The sequence below is a fragment of the Lygodium microphyllum genome, chromosome 9 (assembly GCF_053477565.2).
Source record: "Lygodium microphyllum isolate KBCC chromosome 9, Lygodium_microphyllum_v1.1.10, whole genome shotgun sequence".
In the NCBI taxonomy this organism is placed as follows: domain Eukaryota; kingdom Viridiplantae; phylum Streptophyta; class Polypodiopsida; order Schizaeales; family Lygodiaceae; genus Lygodium; species Lygodium microphyllum.
This window is the reverse complement of record NC_141143.1, coordinates 75405398-75429602: the sequence shown is the minus strand read 5'-3', so window position 1 is coordinate 75429602 and position 24205 is coordinate 75405398. Positions and strand designations below refer to the sequence as shown.

Below are 24205 nucleotides of genomic sequence, written 5' to 3'. Positions count from 1 at the left end.
TGCAGGTGAACTCCCATTATATAGGCATGGCACTTGTTAGTCACATAAAACCACTGATGACAAAATAACCCATCTACATGTATAATCCTAGTAACTCATTTGGTCACGTCTCCACCTTTGATTTGTTAATTGCAAGGCTGTTACCAGACTAACCTGTTAGAGAAATGATCCCAATCACTTGCAGATCTTCAAACAACCCAGCAACTATTTCATAACGTGATGAGTAATACCTGCCAGGAATTTTATAGCTTGCTCTGTTTGTGGAACTGCCAGCAGCAACCCTTCCTTTCTACAGACACAAAAGCATTCAGAAGGATGAACAGATTAGCCATCTCAAGGTTTGTGAACTACTCCATGGCTAGCAAAAACTTCATTTAGCTGCAAAAACCAGGGATTCAAGACCAGCATTAAGAAAATAAATGAGGTACTTGATCAATCACCAGCATAGAGATTGTGTCATGATTAGAGTAACTTATACCATTTGAGGATTTCTTTAAAAAGGAATGAAAATAATGTGCATCACCCCCACTGTTTAAACAATCCTCCCTAAGAAGAGATGGTTGATATGGTCTACAAGAGCACTCGCTGTTAGGGATCACCTTACGCCAATAATTCGGTTGGCAACCATTCTCATGCCATTTTGACCACTTACTAAAGATTCATTGGTACTAAGGTTGGCAGTTCCAGCAAGCCCAAAGGATGCGGCAAATGCTGAGGCTTGATCTGCAACCAGTAAAGTGTGTTCAGTATGCTGCAACACTAGCCTTGCAGTCCTAATTGCATCTTTTATATCCCTCAAAGCCCCCACAGCTCCAACATCCATGGTAACCTGTCAGTAAGAAAATCCCAAAACCAATCAATAAATTGAATTAATGTTCCTTACACAAGATACAGATGAGACATGCTTTCCCTTGCCTATAGAGGACACAGAAGTCCATTATAAGTATATGCATAAAGAGACTGTATAGAAACTCTCTTCAACACTTTCATATGGAGAATGGACAAAGAGACATGCAGACATGGCAGATTAGTGATTTTGAGGATCAGCCAATTCAAATTACATGTCGTCACATAGATAGTATTCACAAGTAGATACTAAGGCACAAGAAAAGCTGCAAAGGAGCATTTGGGTAAATATCGGTCCATATTGGAACTGGAAAATCCATGCACTGATATGCAGAAAGCCTTAACAACTAGAGTTGGGAACCAATGAACTCATAGTGTAATTCTAGAAAGAGAGTCTTAGCATAGATAGTGTTGCCACCTAAATGGGGATCAAGAAAATCTCTAAAAGAAGGAATATTTTAGGTAAATCGGGGTCACAGAATAGGTTCTTGGGTCTTTGACTGCCACTGACTGTAAAACAGTGGCTGTGCTTCACAGCAGTTCCATAACAAGCACGGTAGCTAATCACTTCATTCGAACTACTCTTGCACAAGGTAGACTATGTTTAGTGCACCAAACTGCATCTCAATCAGAGAATAGCTTCAAAATGTTAAGACTATCAGAATGGCAGCAGAAGAAGGAATTAAGACAAGAACCCAAAATCTGAAGAATCTCCATAGGTAGCACAAGCAATGAACAGGATAAGATGGCAACTCTGAGCCAGTGCAAGATCCACGAGTGGGGGCGCCGCTGAGAAGGAAGATGGCCTCTGGGCCAAAATGCAAGACAGAAATAGCAGTAGGATCCTTCTATGGAAAACCCCAAGTGTAACATAAAATGTCCTGGTGGACTAAAAAGTGTCCAGCCACAACACAATTTGCCACCATGGACAAATTAACCAAACCGACCACAAATGGATAATGAATATCAAAGCTCCATTGTGTCCCCCATTCACTCAATGATAAGGCTCACAACTAGGAGATGACATACAACACATACTGCTAACATGCCCTCTCAGATCTTGGATGGGGTACTGATGAACACACTCGCCTCGAAATGTGTGCCATTAAAAGTACAAAATACAACAACTTAATGTTGATTCTTACCAAAATTTACTGATTTTTCCCAAAATTTCTCTGCCCAATCTAACTGTAACAGCAATTAAATGCTGTTGTACTACTTGTTGCTTGGCTTGGAGTGCGTGTCAGGCAAAACCCCAAATTTCTTTCTAAAATTTCAAGGAAATTGAAGAAATTTGTACTTTATAGCTGGAAATTTTGTAGAAATGTTGCCTCGAGATGTGTGTCAGTAGTGAACAACAGCTAAAATCTGCCTCGTGATGCGTGTGAGATCAAAAAACTGAAAAGCCCCAAATTTTCTTGAGCCAAAGTGGAAGAAATTATGCAATGTCTTTGAGTTTGGTAACAATTTGCGCAAAGGGTCTCCAATCGGGCAAAAGGCCCAAATTTTTGGTGTGAATGTTCAAGAAATTGAGAAATTTCTTCGAATTGGTTGTCAATTTGAACTCTGGGAGCAAAAATGAGCAAAATCCCCAATTTTTTGGGTAGCACGAGTTGAGATTCAAGAAGAGACGACTGAAATAGACTGGAAATTCCAGAAATTTCGAGAAAACCCCAAATCTGAAAAGTAGGTTTTCTGCACTAGGGTTTGCAGAAATTGGCAGGCAAGACTGAGAAAATGGCGGGCAGAGCTGAGAAAATGGCAGGCAGAGCTGAAAACAGCAGCAGCTCTTTCAAAACAGTAGCTCCTTGGGCCGCATGCTGGGCAGCGTGTGGGACTGCGCGTTGTATTGCATGCAGGGCTGCGCGCAGGCTGAAAACAGCAGATCTTGAGCAGATGGTTGAGCTGGACAGATGGGGAGAAAATGGACAGATTTGGAGCTGATGATTGAACTTAATAGATTTGGAGTAGATAGGAGACGGCTCAACTACAGCTTCAGCAGCATCTCAAAGCAGCTGAACTTTCTTCCTCGAGCTGAGAACCAAGCTGGCAGCAGTAGGACGTTGGGCAGGATGGCACCAAGTGATGGTGGCTGAATAGAATCCGCACATACGAGCTGCTCTGATACCAAATGTTGGAAAATGGCAGCCAGCTATGGAGAGAGAGAGGAGAGACAATGACAGCAAGAGAGTGAGTTGAAGCAAAAAGAGTAGTGTACTTGCTAGAATGAAAGATAGAGTGAAAGTACAACTTATGTTTAGGTCAAGGGTTGACCTAACCAGCCTTCCACCAACTAACTAGAGTTAGGTTTATTTTACTCTAGAGCCTAGTGTCACTACTTTAAGTTTCTAAGATACTAGGTGTACACACCTTACATTGACACTTTAATACGTGTCCACACCACACAAATTACATTGGGCGCTGCCCATAGAATCGGAAAACTCTAACAATTGTACATCAAAACTGGTCCCTTTTATTTAATGATCCATACCATTCTGAAAATTAGGGTTTTTGCACTTTTTAGGGTTTGTAGAAATTGGTGGGCATGACTGAGAAAATGGCAGGCAGAGCTGAAAATAGGAGTAGCTCTTTCAAAAGAGCAGTTCCTCGGGCTATGTGCAGGGCTGCGTGTGGGACTACGCGTTGGACTGCGTGCAGGGCTGCACGCAGGCTGAAAACAACAGATCTGGAGCAGATGACTGAGCTTGATAGATTTGAAGCAAATGGACAGAATTGGAGTTGATGGTTGAATTGGACTGATCTGGAGTAGACAAGAGATGGCTCAGTTACAACTCCACTTCAGCAGTACCTCACAACAGCTGAACACTCTTCCTCGAGTTGAGAACTAAGCTCGCAGCAGTAGAACTTTGGGCAGGATGGCATCGGCTGATGGTGGCTAAACGGAATCCGCACGTACGAGCTGCTCTGATACCAAATGTTGGAAATGGTAGCCAGCTATGGAGAGAGAGAGGAGAGACAATGACAGCAAGAGAGTGAGTTGAAGCAAAAAGAGTAGAGTGTAAATAAAAGTAAATAGAAATGCTAATGAGTATCTAGCACTTGAATTACCAAATAATTACATTGACATGTAGCACACATGACCTATGTTACATTGTGCTCCTTCATTGTTTTGTGTGAATGCTTCCTTTTCCATGAGTACTTTTTACCTTCTTGCCAAAGAAGGGTTTTTTCCTTGGGTGAATATCCACCTTGGGTGTGGGACTATAGTACATGAGGGATTTACTCTCATTCATTCATTCTCACATGGTGGATGTGACATTTCAACATTCTCCTCGTGCTGTTCTTTATTCACTATGAGTATGTTTGCATGTGTGGTTGAGCTTTGGCTCCCAATGGATCAGAGCTGATTGCCATTGTTGCTACCTTTGAGCTCTGTGTCCCTATATTTGTGCCGACATCTCTGCCTTTGCAGGCCACCTCTACTTGTTTGCCACCCTAGATCTATGCGTGCTGTTTTTGCCTTGCATGCTATCTCAGATTTGTGCATGTTGTTGCTGCCCTACATGTTTGGATGTCACCATCTTTGAGCATGTTGCTTGCTTTGAGCATGTTGCTTGCTTGAGCGTTGCCTAGCTATAGCACCACCTTTGCTAACGCCACCTTGTGCAGTGTGCACTTGCTTTGACGTGCCCTATGTACGTCTTGCATGGGTCACCTACACGTCGCCTATGTATTCATGCTGCCTTGTGTGCCTATGTCTCCACACCACCTTGTATGTCTTCTCTTGTGCCGTTTACACGCCACTTGCACATTGCCTCCATGTTGCTTGCATCCACCACCTCCACTTTGCCTGCACCAAATGCACATTGCATGCACACTTGTGCACACCAGTTGCATGTTGCCTGCACGTGGCTGTCCTTTCTCTACGCCTTGCTGCCCTTGTCCTACACTTGTATGCAACACCCTCTTCGCTTTCCTTCCCCTACTTGGTAAATAGATCGTTGACCTCATCTCAACTTGTGTTGCTTGTTCACTGCTAGTCTCAGTTTTGGCAAAAAATGTGGGGCTTTCAACCAAAAATTCAAATTTGTTGCCAGTTTTGGGATTTTCATGTCCAACATCAATTTCTTGATCTATTCATGTCTAGCTTTGGGGCTTTTTGGAAAATTTCCCAAATTTCATCGATTCAGATTAGATTTAGTATCTTTCACATTGTACATGGACATTTGCAATTCATTCACCTTAGATTTGCAACATATTGCTTGATATTAATTGACATTCGTAAGTCTTTGTGTTGAGTTTTACTTTTTCTTTTTATTTTGCTATCTCCACATGCTAATTTTGGGCAATAGATATCATGGTAGCTTAGAATGACTTGTTGAACATGTTTGGCAATGATGAAAGTTGCATGGAACCAGCTATCCTATGTGAACGTACATGATAAGACATGTCTTGATTGCAAAATAGCTGTAACCAGCCTTCCTTCTGTGGATGGGTGGTGAATCCCTGATTACAACTTAATTACAACAGTAAACAATAAATGCAAATCTGAAAATACAAATTTACCTACTGATCTTGGACAATGCACACCCGATTGGCTCCAAAATTGGCAACCCTTTCGGTATTTCTTTAGCTTTATTGAAAAAAAAGTTGATTTACAATGGGATTCTCCCGATCCCCTTCGCAATCCAAACTCCCCTTGCTGTCCAAAGTGACCAGCAAGTCTTCAATTTGAATTGCTCTTGATTCGGGCACTTAATTGGCCTTCACTCACTTCATAAATGATGGAAATGCCACAAATTCAATGGCTGGCTAGTTCTCCACCGAATTTTAGCTGAAATTCACCTTCAGCCTTGAAAAGTCCAAGTCTTGGAGCTTCCAATTTTTGGCACGCTTCTCGAGGCTATTGCTAAACCCTAATTTCTGCTGTAAATTAGGGTTTACAGCACAGAAATTTGCAATTTCTTAGCCTCCAAGGGTCCAAACGTTGAGATATTTGGAGCAAGGTTGTGAAATGACTGGGAGATGAGAGAGAAAGTTATAGAGAGAGAAAATTTAGAGTTTTGTCGCGAAGAATGACTGAAAATTAGTCAAATGCAGTTGTTGCTTTGCCATAATAGCTTGTAAATGCAAAGAACTAAAGAAAATCAATCATTTATTGCTGTTGCTCATTCTCAACAGCCTGTAGATGCTGTCACTTGCTGTTGATTGGTCTTCTCCGGCCCTTGGCTGCCTCAGAAGGTTCTCCAATAGCTGCAGATCAGACTAGCAACATTTCCTTCCTCTCTCTTGCAAGCTGAATATACTAAAAATGCCTCTCTTCAGCCTCTAAAGACGTTTTTAAGTCTTGCATGGGCATTTTTGACAAGTTGCAAGCTTCCCAAATGGTTTTTCAAGCATTATCCATAATTAAATATTAATTTTCAGTCTTTAAAATATTTAAAATTAATCTAATAATTATTTCGGTGCCCTGAAAAATAACACGATTGGCCAATAATTAAATTGTCTAGGCAACTTCCATTTCCGAGTGTCTCTGTGCCATCTTTGACCATCATATTGGTATTAGGTACCATTAAACGCGACTTCTCTAGTGTTACCAACTGACGCTTATGGCCAAATGAATGACCTAGGCCAAGAACTGGCACCAGATATCACCAAGTACATGTGCAACATAACTTATAACACCTTTTGCCTTTGATATCCCGTGATTTCCTCGGGTCTCGGGCTCGTAAATTTACTATAATCCCAGGTACACCTCACATCTGCAACATTTACTTAATTATGTGATTAAAAATTAATCCACATGTTAAGTGAGGTTTCAAAAATATATGTCCTCATGACAACCCTCCCCCTTGAAATTCTTGCAATCATACTCGATTGCACTGCCAAATGCATCAAAAGCAAAAGTACTACACTGGAATTTTCCATAGGGCATCATAGTCAACACAACATTGCGCACTGTTGTTCAACCATTCCATATGCCCAACATATGCTGAAAATTACTCGCCAACATAACATAACATAAGACTCACAAAGAATCTCAAAAACATCGCCAAATTATCCTGTCACATGTTCATTTCTTATGAGCTCAACTCATTTGGCAAAACCAAATCATAGCATAGCACAACCAAGCATAAACCATGGCTAAAACATCAATGGCATCATAACATATGCTATTGTCCATGGAACTAGATGTAAACCATTGAAAACTAAGCATAATCTGATCATAAACCCATCACTTGCTGATCTGAGAACTGATCACAAATTGTTGCAAATGTGACCCCAAACTTATCACAAATTGTTGGGTATTCCACTCACGCCTCACTTACGCCTACTCTCACATAGGAGTGTCGGTGATGAGTAGGATACTGGGGCACTTTTTACTCTCGGTAGGAGAGGTTTTTCCCCCCAGACTTATGGTATTATTTCGTATGTGCTTATGACACATACTTACGGGCACTTACTGTGTTCGGGTGTGAACACCCTCCTACAACCCTAAGGTTTAAGGATTGTACCTTGTACTTTAAGTTTTACACTCTTTCAATCTATCGCATTGGGTGTCGTGCTTCACTCTCTATTGTCTACTGGTTTTCTGTGCTTAGGTTCGATCCTGTCCTTCCTCACATTTGGTATTAGAGTAACATTGGCCCTGCTCAGCTCTGCTCAGGTTCTGCCTAGCTCCGCTCAGCCTCCGGAAGCTTCTTGCTCAGTCACCCTCAGCCTTGACAGTGCTGTCCACCTTAGTAGCTCGACCTGCTTCTTCCCACGTCAAACAGTCTCCAGTCTTCCTGGGCCCTTGCTTGGTACACAGTCCCTGTCCAGTCTTCGAACGCCCCGTCAGCTCTGTTGTACGCCCTGCCCATTAGTCACGCTCCAAGTGCCAGAGAATGATGCCTGCCTGCAGTCGCCAAGTCCGTCTGCAGCAGCGCTTGTACTAGCCGATACCCGCCTGAAACCTCCTGCTCGCTCATTGACTGCGCCCCTGTGCGGTTCATCACCTGTGCTGCCCTTGCCCTGCGATGTCACTTGCTTCGCTTGCCAACTTGCTTGCGATGCCCGCCGCCAGTCAATCTATCGAACACGTGCCTGATAGCTTTGTGCCACTAAACCAAAATTTTTTGGTATTTTCTTTAATTTTTAATTTCCTGCAATTCTTGGAAGCAGGGGTTTTCATGCCACAAAAATAGTTAGGAAACGTGGCTGGGACACATTAAATGCAATTTGAAGACACATTCATAAATTTTTTTTGGGGCTTTTATGTTTTCTAGGAACATTGGTGTATGCACTGCAGTTACAGCCACTGACAAACTGTTTTGACAAACCCGAGGCAAGAAATTTTGGGAATTTTGTTGGTACAATGTTGTCGAATACTGATTGAATGTTGGACTGCGTGCATCTTTGAACACTAATTGCAGAAAGTTATTTCTTGCAAATTCTGGAAATTTTCAGATTTCCAGTGTAGTCTTGCTTCGACATTGCTCTTTTACATTTTTTGGTAATTGAAAATCATGGCAAATGAGGGAGGAGATGTTTTCACCTATGTATCTAAGGAGGACAGTCTGGATGGAAATAACTATTCACTTTGGTCCTTCATGATGAAGAATGTACTTGTGGCAAAAAATCTTTGGAATTATGTCAGTGGAGAAGAAGATTGACCTGGAGTTGTGGCTCCAACTCCTCCTCCTCCAGGAGGACGTGCACCACGGGCACCTTAACCTGCTCCACTTCAACCACTTCCCCAAAGAACAACTTCTCAAAAAGCATGGGATACACAGGATGCACAGGGTTTGTCATTGATTGCATTGGCAGTTCAGCGATTAATCATCCCCCACATTTGTTCAGCAGCTTCTTCATGAGAAGCTTGGCTAACTTTGGAACAAATGTTTGCAGGCAATAATGAGACTCGCATCTCTTTCTTAAAGAAAGAGCTAGAGACATTGAAAGTGGATGAAGGTGATTCTATTTAGGATCACTTGAACAAAATTAAGGACTTGCGAGAGCAACTCATGAATGTTGATGAGTACTATTCGGATGCACAGATGATATCTACCACTTTGAACTCATTACCTCCTTCGTACTTGGCTTTTCATACGGCCTTAAACCTTACCATGAGGATTGCCGCGCATCCAATCATTTTTCTTCAGTTAGTTAGTTTGCTTCTAGAGGAGGAGCAAACACGAAGGAATAGTGGTGTGGATGCTATAGCCTCTGAGCAGGCTTTTATGGCTAGACAGAAGGGTAAAGGTAGCCAAGTGAAGAATGCTCTGCAGAGTTCCGGGACTTTTGGCACATCACAGGTAAACAAAAAAACAAGGGGGCACGCAAGCCGAAAAGGACAAATGCCATTATTGCAAGAAGCCATGCCACTACATCACTAAGTGCAGAAAGCGCATTGCCAAAGAGAAGAAAAAGGAGTCAGGAATGTCTGTTTCTGATGCTCCTTCCACTGCTACTGAGTCCGCGTCCTTTGTTGCAGACAGGGACTATTGTTTTTACACATGCAGTTATGACACCTCTTGAGCAGATCCAACATTCAGCTCTACCGAGGATGTAGGCACTTGGTTTTTTGACAGTGGTGCTTCTAGGCATATTACATCTCGTAGAGATTTATTTGCATCTGTTCATGCAGCTCCAGTTGGCAAGTCCGTATAGTGTGCCAACAATGCATCATACTTTAAATTTGAAGCATTTCGCCATGCTTTAAATTTGATCTCTTTTGGTGGCGGTTGATCCTTGTACTCTTGATCACTCTTCACTCTAGAGGGGGTTTGTTGGGTATTTCACTCACGCCTCACTTACGCCTACGCTCACATAGGAGTGTCGGTGATCAGTAGGACACTGGGGCACTTTTTACTCTCAGTAGGAGATGTTTTTTTCCCCAGACTTATGGTATTATTTCGTATGTGCTTATGGCACACACTTATAGGTACTTACCGTGTTTCGGTGTGAACACCCCCCTACAACCCTATGGTTTAAGGGTCGTACCTTGTACTTTAAGTCTCACACTCTTTCAATCTATCGCATTGGGTGTTGTGCTTCACTCTCTACTATCTACTTGTTTTTTGTACTGAGCTTCGATCCTGTGCTCCCTTACACAAACTCATTGCAAAAACTAACCAGTAATCAATGCAAAATCTGATCCAAAAAGTGACCATAAACGGTTTTCAAGCTGACCAAAAACTGAGCTGATATTGATCAAAATTTTTGTCTCAAAATTGAGGCAAAATTCATGGCAAATTGATCATAAGCTGATGGGTAAGTATAGTTCCAGTGCCTGAGTGAAACTCATACTCATCTGCATATATCTCACAGTGACTAGTACACTAAGTAGTGACCTCATGGTAAACATATTGTCAAGGCAGTACATTGAATGCATGTTGAATACATCCGCGATCCACTACATACGAGAGCTGTCCATAATTGAAGGAGCAGAGGTGCTAGCTCCCTCACAAGCATCATGTAACACTCTGCCGGCTCTAACTGGAAAGCATCAAGGTAAAGCTGCAACAACTGAGGATGGTCTGCTGAATCATCCTCCTCCATCCATTTTGCATCCATTGGTGAATAATTCTGAAATTGCACCAAGTACCTTCTGGAATCCTTACCCCTGATCTTCCTCTCTTTGTGTGTCAAAATTTGCTCTAGTACCAGTATTTCATCGAGCTCTTCAACCTCTAGCTGAATTTCAGCAGAGATATTCTTTGGCACATCTCCATGAAAAGGTCTAAGTAAGCTCACATGAAAGGCATTGTGTATCCACCAATGTGGAGGCAATTTCAGCCTATAGCATACATCACTGATTCTCTCCAACACTTGAAAAGGCCCAAAGTATCTCATAGACAACTTTGGATACAATCGCTCTTTGCCCTTCATCTTTGTCAGCCGTGCCTTTTTAAATCGCAGCAATACATAATCGCCCTCTGCAAAGTGCAAAGCACGCCTATGATGATCAGCTGCTCTCTTTTGCTTATCTTGTGATCTTTGAAGCGCATACTTAACCTTCCGATAAGTTGCATCCATGCTTTCCACATAGTGATGAAACTCAAAGATCTTATCTTTTGTGTGCAAAATAGGGGGTACTTTCTTACCATCCTCTACCACCTCAAATGGAGCTTTGCCCGTAGAACTATGCACTGTGTTGTTGTAAGCAAACTCAACCAAGGGCAAATACTGTTCTCACCGTGTCTTGTGGTTTGAAACACAGCACCTCAAAAGATCTAACATTGGAATTTTCTTCCTTGGACTGACCATCTGTCTGCAGATGGAAGGATGAAGAGAATTTCAGCGTGGTACCCATATTCTCAAACAAGCCCTTCCAAAACAAACTGGTCATCTGGGGGTCTCGATCACTAATGATCGACTCTGGCATACCATGATACTTAAAGATGTGTTGCAAAAACATGTGCCATATGATCAGCCTTAATTTTCTTCCTCACTAGAATGAAATGGACTTATTTGCTAAACCTGCAAATAATAGTGTATATTCCATCATTCCTTGTAGGTGTCTTAGGAAACTAAAAAATAAGGTCTATTGCAATGCTCTGCCAAGGCCTATCTGGAATAGGCAATGGCTATAACAAACCCCGCATCTTTTGTCTATCATGTTTTACCTTATGGCATACGATGCATGTCTTAACAAACTGTTCTATATCATATCTCAAAGCTGGCCAATAAAGGAAATGTTCCATTTCCTTGACCGTGGCATCAATACCTCTATGTCCTGCATACGGAGGAGCATGACTTTCAATGATAACTCTAGGCCGACACAGAGTCGTCCATGTATCATCAGAAATCCATCTCTTACACTAAGTGTCCATGCCTTTGGCCATTGCCAAGCTGATCATAAACATTAGCAAAGTTTGAATCAACAAGACATTGCTCTTTCATGGCATCCAACTCAGTGTGATACACCATATTGACAATTGACAACTGAAGTTTACGTGACAGTGCATCACTTTTCCCACTCTTTCTTTGCGATCTGTTCCTCTTTCCAACCCTATTTTTCAGATCTGCCCTGATCTTCAGCTTTATTTTCAGATTTACCCTTTTTCTTACCCTTTGACTCTTTGACATGTGACTTGGCATCATCATCGTGGAATCCTGCATCCTTTCCATGCAGCAATGTGTCGGTTGTAGTAGCAATTTTCTATAAGCTGAGACATGCTGGAAATAGTGGACTTAATGCAAAAATCCGGAATACACTTTGGTAAACCACAAATATACTTCTCCACTTGCTCATGGAGGGGTACTGTGCGATAAGAAGTAACTAGCAGCAATGCATCCCAAAACTTCTTATTATACTGATCCAAGTTCTTGTAGTCTTTGGAATTCAACTGATTCCAAGTTGTCATAATGTCTACTTCAAAGGTACTTGTCAACCAATTTGAAGCAAACATTTGCTTTAACTGGACCCAAGTGGTAGGTGACTTACCTTGAATAAGAAGTGTAGACCACCACTACAATGCATTTCCCTTCAAAAATGTGGCTGCCTTCGTATCTTAGATGCCTCTGTGAAGTTGCCTCTAGAAATAGGTTGCATCAAACTGCTGAATTAAAACAAGTGCTTTCAGCCTATCTTATGCACCACTGAAAGGCTCAAACTTCACACTTTTGCCGCCTTCATCATAGTCCTTCGGCGGACCTATGGGAGTCAAGTTATCATAAATGGGCTGCTGCAAAAAGGGTGCATTGGTTGTATTTGCTTAAAAACTAGCACTATCTAAAGCACCTTCATGACCAGCACCAAATACTTGTGCTCCAATAGTCCCTTGGGGTGCCGATACATATCCATATGGCCCACTTTGTGCCCCAAGCATCATACTTATGCTGCCATACATGGGATTAGGCATTCCACTTGCACTACCCGGATACATTGGGTGTTGTGACCCATGCATTGGCTGCTGCATACCATAGGTATTTGTGCCATACATTCTCGTATGCGGCGCTTGTCCAGCTATAGCATGAAAAATGGTCACCACTAAAGTATCCTTGCTGTCCCAAGCTTGCATGTGCATAATTGCCTTGCTGCTCATGCTCCCATGGATTGCCACTACCAAGTTGGCCATGCATTTGCACTTGCTGCCCGATGGATACCAACTGTTTGTGCTCATCATGCATTTTGGGCTCTTCTAAAGAAGGCTTAGGCATTTCCTTCGGTTCTTGTGGCTGTCCCAAAGCTGTAGAAGGTGTCTTCTTCTCTTTGCCTTTGCTGTCCTTTGGGGCATTCAAGAATCGAGTAAACTAGGGATCCTTTGCCAATTCAGCAAAAAGATTTGCTGCTATACGCATTCGATCCTTGAAGCTATCATCAAATTCTTCAGCCCCTTGCTGGTCGTCAGCCTCTTTATGCATGGAAGTGCCAACATTTGGGTCATTTCCTACATTTTCAGCATGCTGTCTTTGCTGAGAACCATGGCCAACATGAGTCATTGCATTTCCCCCTTCACCACGTGATTGACCAAGGAGTGATGCATCCTCTCCACTTGATCCCATATCACCATGTGAAAACATGCTTGCTGTAATTCACTGCTGAGAACAATTTCTGCAATAATGCAATAGTCCCAAGTTGCAATCAAGTCATAGTGACAGGAAACGGCCGGAACGGCCCCCTGGCACGTGGAATCGCCGTCCCCGGAATGTATCCGTTATGGACCGCGTTTCCAAACGATAGAACGTTCCCTGTCCCGTTTCAGACAGGGAATGCAACAGGGAACGCGTTCCCTGTCTGAAACGGGACAGGGAACGCCACGTGGCAAAACTTACCTGCGCCCGGTCACGTCCTGCTCCCACCTGTATCCTGCCCCCAGCCACCTTCATTCTCTTACTTCTTCTTCTTTCTTCTCTTGCTTCTCTTCCCTCTCTTCCTTCTTCTTTCTCTTCTAAGTTTTTTCTCCTCCCACCTCCAACCTCTTCCTTCTCTTCCTTCTTTTCTTTTTCTTCTTTCTCTTTCTTCTCTTTCTTCTCTAGGTTTGGCGTTCCCGTTCCTACTTACTTCATGAATTTTGATTTTTTAAATGCCGTTTCCGTTTCCACGTCCCCGTTTCCTAGGTTTGGCGTTCCCGTCCCCGTCCCCATCCCCGTTCCCCGTTCCCGTTCCCCGTTTCATGTTTCTATGAATCAAGTACCACGGGCCCACCAATTCAAAGGATTTGATGGTATCCCAACAATAGAACCATGTAACTAGCCCTTTCTTTCGTAGATGGGTGTTAAATCTCTGATTACAACTTAATTACAACAGAAAACAATTAATGCAAATCTGAAAATACAAATTTACCTATTGATCTTGGACAATGCACACCCAATTGGCTCCAAAATTGGTGCCTCTTTCAGTATTTCTTTAGCTTTATTGAAGAAAAAATTGATTTACAATGGGATTTTCCTGATTTCCTTCGCAATCCAAACTCCCCTTCCCGTCCAAAGTGACCAACAAGTCTTCAATCTATTTTGCCCTTTGGTTCAGGCACTTAATTGGCCTTCACCCACTTCATGGACAATGGAAATGCCCCAAATTCAATGGCTGGCTAGTCCTCCACTTGATTTTAGCTGAAATTCACCTTCAGCCTTCTTGAAAGATGAGATTATTCTTGTTGTAGAAAATGTGGGAGAGTTGTGAGCAGCCATGGCCAGCCTACTTTCAGCCATTGCAGCCAGCCACGAGCGAGTCTTGAGGAGGCGATTGTAGATTCAGACTCTCCATAGCTGGGCGATTGCATCTACGTATAAGGTGACAATTGATTTGGATGTCTCAGCTGTAGGCAATAACATTTAATGTTGTTGTGGCAGGGCAGCAGCTGCATTTGACTAATTTTCAATCATTATTCGCAACAAAACTCTGAATTTTCTCTCTCTATAGCTCTCTCTCTCATCTCCGAGCCATTTCATAGCCTTGCTTCAAAGATCTTAGCATTCGGTGTTTGACAGTAAGCTGGGGAAGCGTGCCAGATATTGGAAGCTCTAAGACTTGAATGTTTCAGGGCTGAAGGCGAATTTCAGCTAAGTTAAGGTGGAGGACTAGCCAGCCATTGAATTTGGGGAATTTCCATTGTCTATGAAATGGGTGAAGGTCGATTAAGTGCCCAAATCAAGGGGCAAATCAGATTGAAGATCTACTGGTCACTTTCAATAGCAAGAGGAGGCTGGATTGCGAAGGGGATCAAGAGAATCCCATTATAAATCAACTTCTTCTTTAATAAAGCTAAAGAAATAGCAAAAGGGGTGTTAATTTTGGTGCCAATCTGGTGTGCAGTGTTCAAGATCAGTAGGTAAATTTGTATTTTTAGATTTCGATTTATTGTTTGTTGTTGTCATTAAGTTGTAATCAGGGATTTACCACCCATCCCGACAATGGGGGAAGGGCTATCATGAGGACATGCATTTTTGAAATCTCACTTAATATGTGGATTAATTTTTAATCACATGATTAAGTAAGTTTTGCACATGTGAGGTGCAACTGGGGTTTGAGTAAATTTACGAGCCCAGGACACGAGAAAATGACGGGATGTCAAAGGCAAAAGTTGCTATAAGTTATGTTGCATAGGTACTTGGTGGTATCTGGTGTCAATTGCTGGCCTAGGTCATTTATTTAGCCATTAGTGTCAGTTAGTGACAGTAGAGATGTGGCGTTTAATCGTACCTAACAGCGAACTAATTGTCAAAAATGACACAGAGAGACTCGAGAGTGGAAGATGCCTAGCCAATTTAGTTATTGGCTAATTAGATTATTTTTTTGGGCACTGAAAAAATATTAGATTAATTTTTCAGTAATTGAAGTCTGAAAATGAATGTTTAATGATGGATAATGTTGGAAAAACCATTTGGGAAGCTTGCGACTAGGCAAACTTGCCTATACAGGTTTGTAAAAGGCTGAAGAAGAGGAAAAACGAGATTTTTCTTGTGTAGCAAATATGGGCAAGCTTTTAGCAGCCATGGACAGTCTATTTTCAACCATTGCAGCCTGCCACGAGCGAGTTTTGAGGAGGTGATTGTAGATTGGGACTCTCCATAGTTGGATGATTGCATCCAGGTATAAGGTGACAGCGGATTTGGATGTCTCAGTTATAGACAACAGCATTTACTGCTCTTGTGGCAGGGCAGTAGCTGCATCTGACTGATTTTCAATCATTCTTCGCAACAAAACTCTGAATTTTCTCTCTCTACAGCGCTCTCTCTCATCTCCCAGCCATTTCACAACCTTGCTCCGAAGATCTTAGCATTTGGACCCTTGGAGACTGAGAAATTGCAAATTTCTCTATTGTAAACCCTAATTTACAGCAAAAATTAGGGTTTAGCAGGTGCCTTGGGAAGCGTGCCAAAAATTGAAAGCTCCAATACTTGGATTTTTTCGGGCTGAAGGTGAATTTTAACTAAATTTAGGTGGAGGACTAGCCAGGCATTGAATTTGGGGCATTTCCATCGTCTATGAAGTGGGGGAAGGCCGATTAAGTGCCTGAATCAAGGGGCAAATCAGATTGAAGACGTGCTAGTTACTGTGGACAGCAAGGGGAGCTTGGATTGTGAAGGGGATCGAGAGAATCCCATTGTAAATCAACTTCTTCTTCAATAAAGCTAAAAAAATACCAAAATGAGCATCAATTTTGGTGCCAATTGGGTGTGCATTGTCCAAGATCAGTAGGTAGATTTGTATTTTCAGATTTGGATTGATTGTTTGTTGCTGTAATTAAGTTGTAATCATGTATTTACCACCCATCCCAACAATGGGGAGAGGGCTGTCATGAGGACATGTATTTTTGAAACCTCACTTAACATGTGGATTAATTTTTAATCACATGATTAAGTAAGTGTTGCACATGTGAGGTGCAACTGGGGTTTGAGTAAATTTACGAGCCCAGGACCCGAGAAAATGACGGGATGTCAAAGGCAAAAGTTGCTATAAGTTATGTTACACATGTACTTGGTAGTGTCTAGTGTCAATTGTTGGCCTAGGTCATTCCTTTGGCCATAAGTGTTAGTGACACTAGAGATGTGGCGTTTAATAGTACCTAACATCGATCTAATGGTCAAAGATGGCACAGAGAGACTCGGCAGTGGAAGATGCCAAGCCAATTTAATTATTGGCTAGTTAGATTATTTTTTTGGGCACCGAAAAAATTATTAGCTAAATTTTTCAATAATTGAAGGCTTAAAATTAAGATTTAATGATGGATAATGTTGGAAAAACCATTTGGGAAGGCTGCCACTAGGCAAACTTGCCGTTATAGGCTGGTAAAAGGCTGAGGAAGAGGAAAAACGAGATCATTCTTACTGTAGCAAATGTGGGAGAGCTGGGAGCAGCCATGGCCAGCCTATTTTCAGCCATTGCATCCAGCCATGAGCGAGTTTTGAAGAGGCGATTGTAGATTCGGACACTTCACAGCTGGCCGATTGCATCCAGGTATACGGTGACAGCTGATTTGGATGTCTCAACTGTAGGCAACAACATTTACTGCTCTTGTAGTAGGGCATTAGCTGCATCTGACTGATTTTCAATCATTCTTCACAACAAAACTCTGAATTTTCTCTCTCTATAGCGCTCTCTTTCATCTCCCAGCCATTTCACAACCTTTCTTCGAAGATCTTAGCATTTGGACCCTTGGAGGCTGAGCAATTGCAAATTTCTCAGCTATAAATCCTAATTTACAGCAGAAATTAGGGTTTAGCAGTTGCCTTGAGAAGCGTATCAAAAATTGGAAGCTCCAAGACTTGGATTTTTTCAGGCTGAAGGTGAATTTCAACTAAATTCCGGTGGAGGACTAGCCAGATATTGAATTTCGGGCATTTCCATCGTCTATGAAGTGGGTGAAGGCTGATTAAGTGCTCGAATCAAGGGCAAATCAGATTGAAGACTTGCTGGTCACTTTGGACAGCAAGGGGAGGCTGGATTGCTAAGGGGACCGGGAGAATGCCATTGTAAATCAACTTCTTCTTCAATAAAGCTAAAGAAATACCGAAAAGGGTGCCAATTTATGGGCCAATCGGGTGTGCATTGTCTAAGATTAGTAGGTATATTTGTATTTTCAAATTTGCATTTATTGTTTGTTGCTGTAATTAAGTTGTAATCAAGGATTTGCCGCCCATCCATAGAAGGAAGGCTGGTTTCAGGATGTGTTTTTCCAAGCTGAGGATTAACATGTGAAATACGTCTAGCCCCTTGGGCAAGCAGGACATTGCATAAGTAGTCCAACACATGGCAGGTCCATTAGTGGAAAGGGTTAAAAATTTGAGAGCTATATAATTAATTAATTCATTGATGTGCAGGTGCAAAGTGCACATCTGTTTGATTAGGAATTTTTAAGCCTTAGTGCGAAACTTCAAAGGAAATTATTAGATTTGGGTAGGAGGCCAAAGTTCAGGTTGGTCATGGAATTTTATAATTTTGAGAGTCAATGATATATATATTTTTTGTGCAAAAACGTGGGAAAAGCTGGAAAAAAGAGAAAAGAGGCAAAAATGTCAAGTTTTGGATTGATTGTGATAGTTTTTAAAATTTGCACCGGTTTTGGCATCAGCTTCAGGTCATGGCAATTGGGGGAAGAGGTCGGCAGCTTTTATAGCTATCTTGGCAGTGGGAGTAGCAGTTGTCACTGTCCTGCATTTGTTGGCAACATATTTCTTTCTTCTCTTGTAGTTCTGTCATGATGGACTCGCCATATTCTCTCTTATGTGGACTGGACAGCATTGTGGAGGGATGAGTTGAAGTGTCTACCACTAGCAACAACTTGGAGCTTCTCTGTTCAGCATAGACTTACTGTCTAGGGTTGTGTGTAGAGTGTGGAGCACTTTCTCTGGCTAGAAGGCGTAGAGTTTGGTGTAGACGACAGTCTTTGTTTTCATGCAAGTGGGTTTTGAAGAGGTTGTGCAGATATTGAAGCTTTCATGGTGGGTTTGGTCAGTTTTTAGAGACCGTTATTTAACATTGGTGAGAGTAGCCTGTGATTTAGTGGGGAGATGGGGCTGGACTGGTCTATGAAGAGAAGGTACGAGAGAGAATGTGCTGGTTAGAGACTGATAATGGCTGAAACTTAGTGTTTCAGAGAAGAATTGGCTACTTTGTGCCTAGATTGAATGGCCCTAGTAGTTTTAAAGAAATTCCTCAAGGGGCACCAAGATTTGTGGCCAATCTGCAACTTAGGTCTCTGAGAAGAATCATTCCAGCTCCTTCTGTGCGAAGTGATCTATTGCTGAAACTGTGGCTTAGTCACTTAGAAGGGGTAATTGCTTGCAAATTTGTCAGCTGGATTTTAACAATTAGAATAAGGCTATCGAGAGAACGACTTTTAGCCATATAAGTCTTTGAAATCTGTATTTCTTAAATAGTTTTGGAGCAAGATGGCTCATGGCAATGTGATCCAATGTTCTGGGAGATTTGAGGGGTGATTATAACAGGTATATGTTGTTTGAACCAATATGATAGGAACTCCTTACCATTCCGTTTCAGTGCTATTATGGACGGCTTTTTTGAAACTCTTTTTGCTAAAGGGGAAAGTTAACAAGTATGCAGTCGACAGCATTATGCTTATAGTACCAGCTAGACTCATCTATTTTTTTCAAAGAAGAGAAAAAAATTTATTAGTAGTACTCCTGGGAACATAGTTTCTTGAGGCAAAATATAAAGTGCAAAGCTGTAAGGGACTTCCATGCAGCCAGACTCATCTTGGGAGCAACTTTTAACACTTTCACACACACATTCTTTATTGTCAAATGATTTTAGTGCAAATCTTGTTTTCTGCCATTTTTGGTGTATTAAAAGCTTGGACTCCTGACCTTCATGAGGTGGCATGCACTTTCTACAATTGTGAAAGGTCCCTTGTTAAGAGGATGTTAATTGAGGAGAATATTCCTTCTGCAGGTATGTGCTGATAAAAGGTGGCCATTTGGAAGGTTCAGATGATGTTGTTGATGTGCTCTTTGATGGTTAGGTTTCCCATTCCTTATCCCTTGCATTTCATCTCCTTTGTAAAACAATTTGAACAAGAAACTGAAGTTTTCTGCAATTTAGCATTAAAGGTTGCAAGCAAATACAGAAGCAGTTATCATGCCATTTTCTGAGGGGATGGAAGTCCTACAAGGGCCAAGGTTGCACAGGACATCATTATTCAGCCAAGAATTAGAGGGGGACTAGGCACTGTGAGGGGGAAGCCTTACTGGTGAAGCTTATTGTTTGTGGAATACTTCCAAGAGAGGAGTCTTGGAAATAATTTCTCATGTCCTGAGTACAGCACATTACACTTCAGGTTGAAGGGCCTTTTGCCACACTCTAGGTTACATTTGTACCCAACACATCCTTCCATTCCCTTAAGGTTACTTTCAAACAACATGATGTTTTAATAACATAGACACTCGCATTATGATTCACACTCTCGTCCTCCCTCAGTCCCTCTTGCAAATGGATGTATGGAAACAATATGTGTACCATTTTCATATTAAGAATTAATATAAAGATTTATAAATACGGTGAGGTAGCACTCTCATTCATAAAAGTATCTCTATTACAAGAAAGGTTAGGATATATAATTGGAGAAAAAGACAATATTTAGAGGATTTTTTTGAAAACTGTACAGTATGAGATGGACTTTGTACAAAATCAGAGGGATAGGGATTGATAGATCTTTGAGGAGAGGTTTGCAATAGCCATCATCAGAGCCTAAGAGCAGTCTCCTGTTGAAGAGACGAGGATACAACCTTTTCTCATCAAATCTTGTCGCAGCTTGTTGAAGAGATAAGGTTACAACCTTTTCTCTTGAACTATCAAGTTAGAGACCTTTATAGAGTGGCACAGCTATGGTAGAGAGACCTTACCTCTCTCACGAAAGATTCTCATTGGATAGCCACCCTCTAGGAAAGTGGCAGACCTTCATACATTTGCTGCCAAAGATTTACGTACAAAGGCTTAGAGACCTTAGCAGCGGCCTATGTCTCAAGGGGGCCCACCACGTGTGCTTAAATGAATGCTAGATTCATCTCCCAACATAGGGTCACATGGGCTCACCCCTGAGCATGGGAAGAAGCAACAGTCACTGATGGTGTGGGAATGAAATGAATGTACAATGAGGTCCTGTAAATAGAGCCAAACATCTACAACAGAGGAAGTGCTATCTCAACACCCTGTCATTGACATTTTGGGAATCCAATGGAGATGAGCACCCAAATGAAGCTGAGAAGAGACCAAAACTGGTGGGGCAAGAAGCACCCCCTCTCAAACTGCTAAGCAGGTGGAGGACCAACAAAACTTGTACAAGTAGCTGATTACCAAAACTGGTAGGGCGAGAAACACCCCTCTCTTAAACTGCCAAGGGGGTGATGCCAAACCAACTTTTGCAAGTAGCTGATAAGGTTACTTTGGGGTAAAATGTTTGTGACAACATCACCCACATTTTCTCAAGTAGGGACATACTCCAAAGAAGTCACATGCTGCTCAAGCTTCTCAAGCACAAAATGCCAGTGAAGTCTGATATGCTTGGTTCTTGAATGGAAGACTGGGTTCAGTGCCAATCCCATTATCTCATGGCACTTTTACTGTTCGTGTAGAGGTGTGGAGTTACCCAGGTCATCCAATAGTTGTCTTAAATAGAGAATCTCCGAAGTAGCATCATAGAATGTCAGGTATGCTACCTTTGTAGATGATCCTGCACGAGTTGTTTGCTTCCGCCTAGACTAACAAATCATGCTAGGACCAAAAGACAAGCAATACCCACCATATGATCTCCTGCCCAATCTAAATCAGTCAACTGTGAAGGACAATTAGTCTATGATAATGAATCCCCAACTGATAGGTATCTCAAAGAAAGCAAAGTACTATCTCCCTGCCTGCAAAGGAGTATGGTGAGGTGCTGAAGAGAATTGACTAAGCATGCTGACTGCATATGCCAAATCAGAAGATGTGTTGGCCAGATAGAGTACCGACAAGCTGCAGATACATGGTAGCATCCAGCAACTCTGAACCATCATTTGCATACAACTTGTTGTTGGGATTCATTACAGTAGCCAATTATGTACAATCAACCATACTTCTGTTGTAAAAGAAAGATGTCATGCTCATGTTGACCAATCTCAATAACAAGAAAATAATGCAGCAGCCCCAAATCAGTCAATTGAAAAGTAACTCTCGAGTTTCAACTGATACGAATAATAGAAACCTTTGTGAGAGTGAGTCATCAATAATCAGATCAATAAGACAATGAAGTGAATCAACTGAGTAACAATATAGGTTCACATTGAATCTACTCCTTGTGAGACTCTATGAAATTTTTAAAAAAAGACACCTTGTGAAAAATATACATTCCCTAGCACCATGCATGGAAATAAAGAAAAAATATACATTCCCTTGTGAAGTAAAGAAAAAAAGACACCTTGTGAAAAATATACATTCCCTAGTACCATGCATGGAAAGCTTGCTTCAGACAATACAAGGCCTTCTTTAAGCACTAAACATGCTCCTCATAACCTACAATAAGAAATCCCTCCAGGTTCTCAACATACATATCTTCCTGAATCTCACCATTCAAGAAGGCATTGTTCACATCCATCTGGTATACCAGCTAACCATGATGGGCTCCAAGAGCTAACAAATTGCCAATAACAAGTGTCCAGGCTGCAGAAATGTCTCCTCATAATTAGTCCTAGTCTGCTGGATGTAGCCTTTGGCTATTAGTTGTGCTTTCTACCTCTTCGAGGTACCATCTGAGCAGGACTTAACTTTGAAGATCCATGTCACTCCAATCACATGTATATGGTAGGGTCTCTCTACCAAAACCCATGTTTGATTCCTAGCAATGGAATCAAGCTTTGCCTTCATAGCTTGTCTTCACTCAGGCATAGACAAGGCCTCCTAAACAATAGAATGAACAAAACAGTAACTGGAAGCATGACTGGTAAAGCAGAAACTTCTGATCCCGCTTGGACAGTGCCAATAAAGAAGACACCTGATGTTGTTAAGCTACAACTCTATATGAACTCCAAGGCCAGTTTGAAGGTGGAGGGAACTTTGTGATGTCAAAATATCCCATAGTAGTTTCATACTGCTTTAGGAGCTTCTTTCTACGAATGGAAAGCGTTGGTGGTGTAAGTTACATGGGTTGGAGAAGCTGGGGGAGTAGAGAGTGGGCCTTTCTCAGCCCGGGGGAAGTCCTCGTCTAGTGAAGGGAGGTGCATTGACAATCACTCAAAGTAGTGTCATATCACTTTTGGAGCTTACTTCAAAGAGTGGAAAGAGGTGGTGGTGCAATGCTAAGGCTATGAAAGTTAAGGGGATTAGAAATTGGGTTGTGCTCAGCCTAGGGGGATCCTTGTCCAGGAAAGGGCAGGAGACTGCGTCTTGCAAAGAAGGGAAACATGTGGATGGTGTGCTTCAAGATCAGTTTTGATACTTCAAAGAAGTTCAACGTGGCACTCGCCCCACTTTGCTAGATATTTAGACATTAGTAGCCTTCTTTGACAAGAGCGCTGAGGGCAATGATTTCTCCATGCATAAAGATGACAAAACTGTCATGACCCATCTTCCAGCCTCGGCAAGTACTTCATCCTCTATATCTTCCAGCCTCAGCAAGTACTTCATCCTCTATATCACATAGATTGGTAGAGCCTTCAGATGCTGGCCCTCTTGGCACCTATTAGTCAGGTTCATGGTCCCTTCATCATTAAACTCCCTTCCTCCAGCCATTAGGATTTCCTTTGTACAAGGGGGATGTTTCTTTGAGGTGATCTACTGTATGGGCCTTTTAGAGTAGTGCTTTGCCAACAAGATGTTAGGCCACCTTGTCGGTGGACTATCAACCAACGATGATAAGTTGTTCAGGAGGTATAATGTGAAGATATGCTAGGGTTTGCACTAAGAAAACACAAAATGTATGAACACAACTAAAATACAATAACTCGAACAAAAAAGCAAAAATGCAAAATTGAGAAGTAGAATCTCTGATGAAATTGAATAAATCTGTACCATCCGAGCTTTCCTTGGCAGTACGTTCTTAGTGGTCCATCAAGAGATGTTCTAGGAAGCGCCATCCAGGATTTTTATGAAAACCCTTAAGAGTTTGCTAACTAGGCTCTCTTGAGTCTACCTCGCAATGAAAGTTCCAGCCGTTCCCATGAGGATCGACCTGAGTTTTTCCAGTCAAATCTATTATTAACAGTTTAGTATTAGCGATTTGAGATTCCATTCCTTTTAGGAAATTGTTGATTGAAACGGACTTACGTTGTATTAGATTCTAAGAAAATGGGAGAAGTATGACACTTTAATCCCTTCTACCCAGGTTCTAAATGATGCGAGTCAAGCTTTCTGGTCTCTAATGGTCCATAAAAAATGCGATTTTTATTCCTTCTTAGGAAAGCTCTCGGCTTATTGAGACCACCCAACCATAGGTCTAGATCTGTCAGGGATCCATCCTCTCGCGTCCCTTGAGAG

At 41.9% G+C, this 24205-nt stretch overlaps 1 protein-coding gene across 7 annotated transcripts in view; it reads left to right on the top strand.

Annotated features, from left to right (window-relative positions):
* The window catches only part of LOC148031192 (putative thiamine biosynthetic bifunctional enzyme, chloroplastic), a 123661-nt gene that overhangs the window by 80979 nt on the left and 18477 nt on the right, over window positions 1–24205 (top strand). For all 7 annotated transcript variants that reach the window (XM_087684724.1, XM_087684726.1, XM_087684722.1 and 4 more), the window contains one exon: window positions 19652–19716. In XM_087684724.1, coding sequence (XP_087540850.1) covers window positions 19652–19716 — 65 coding nt within the window. The remainder of the gene's footprint in view (window positions 1–19651; window positions 19717–24205) is intronic.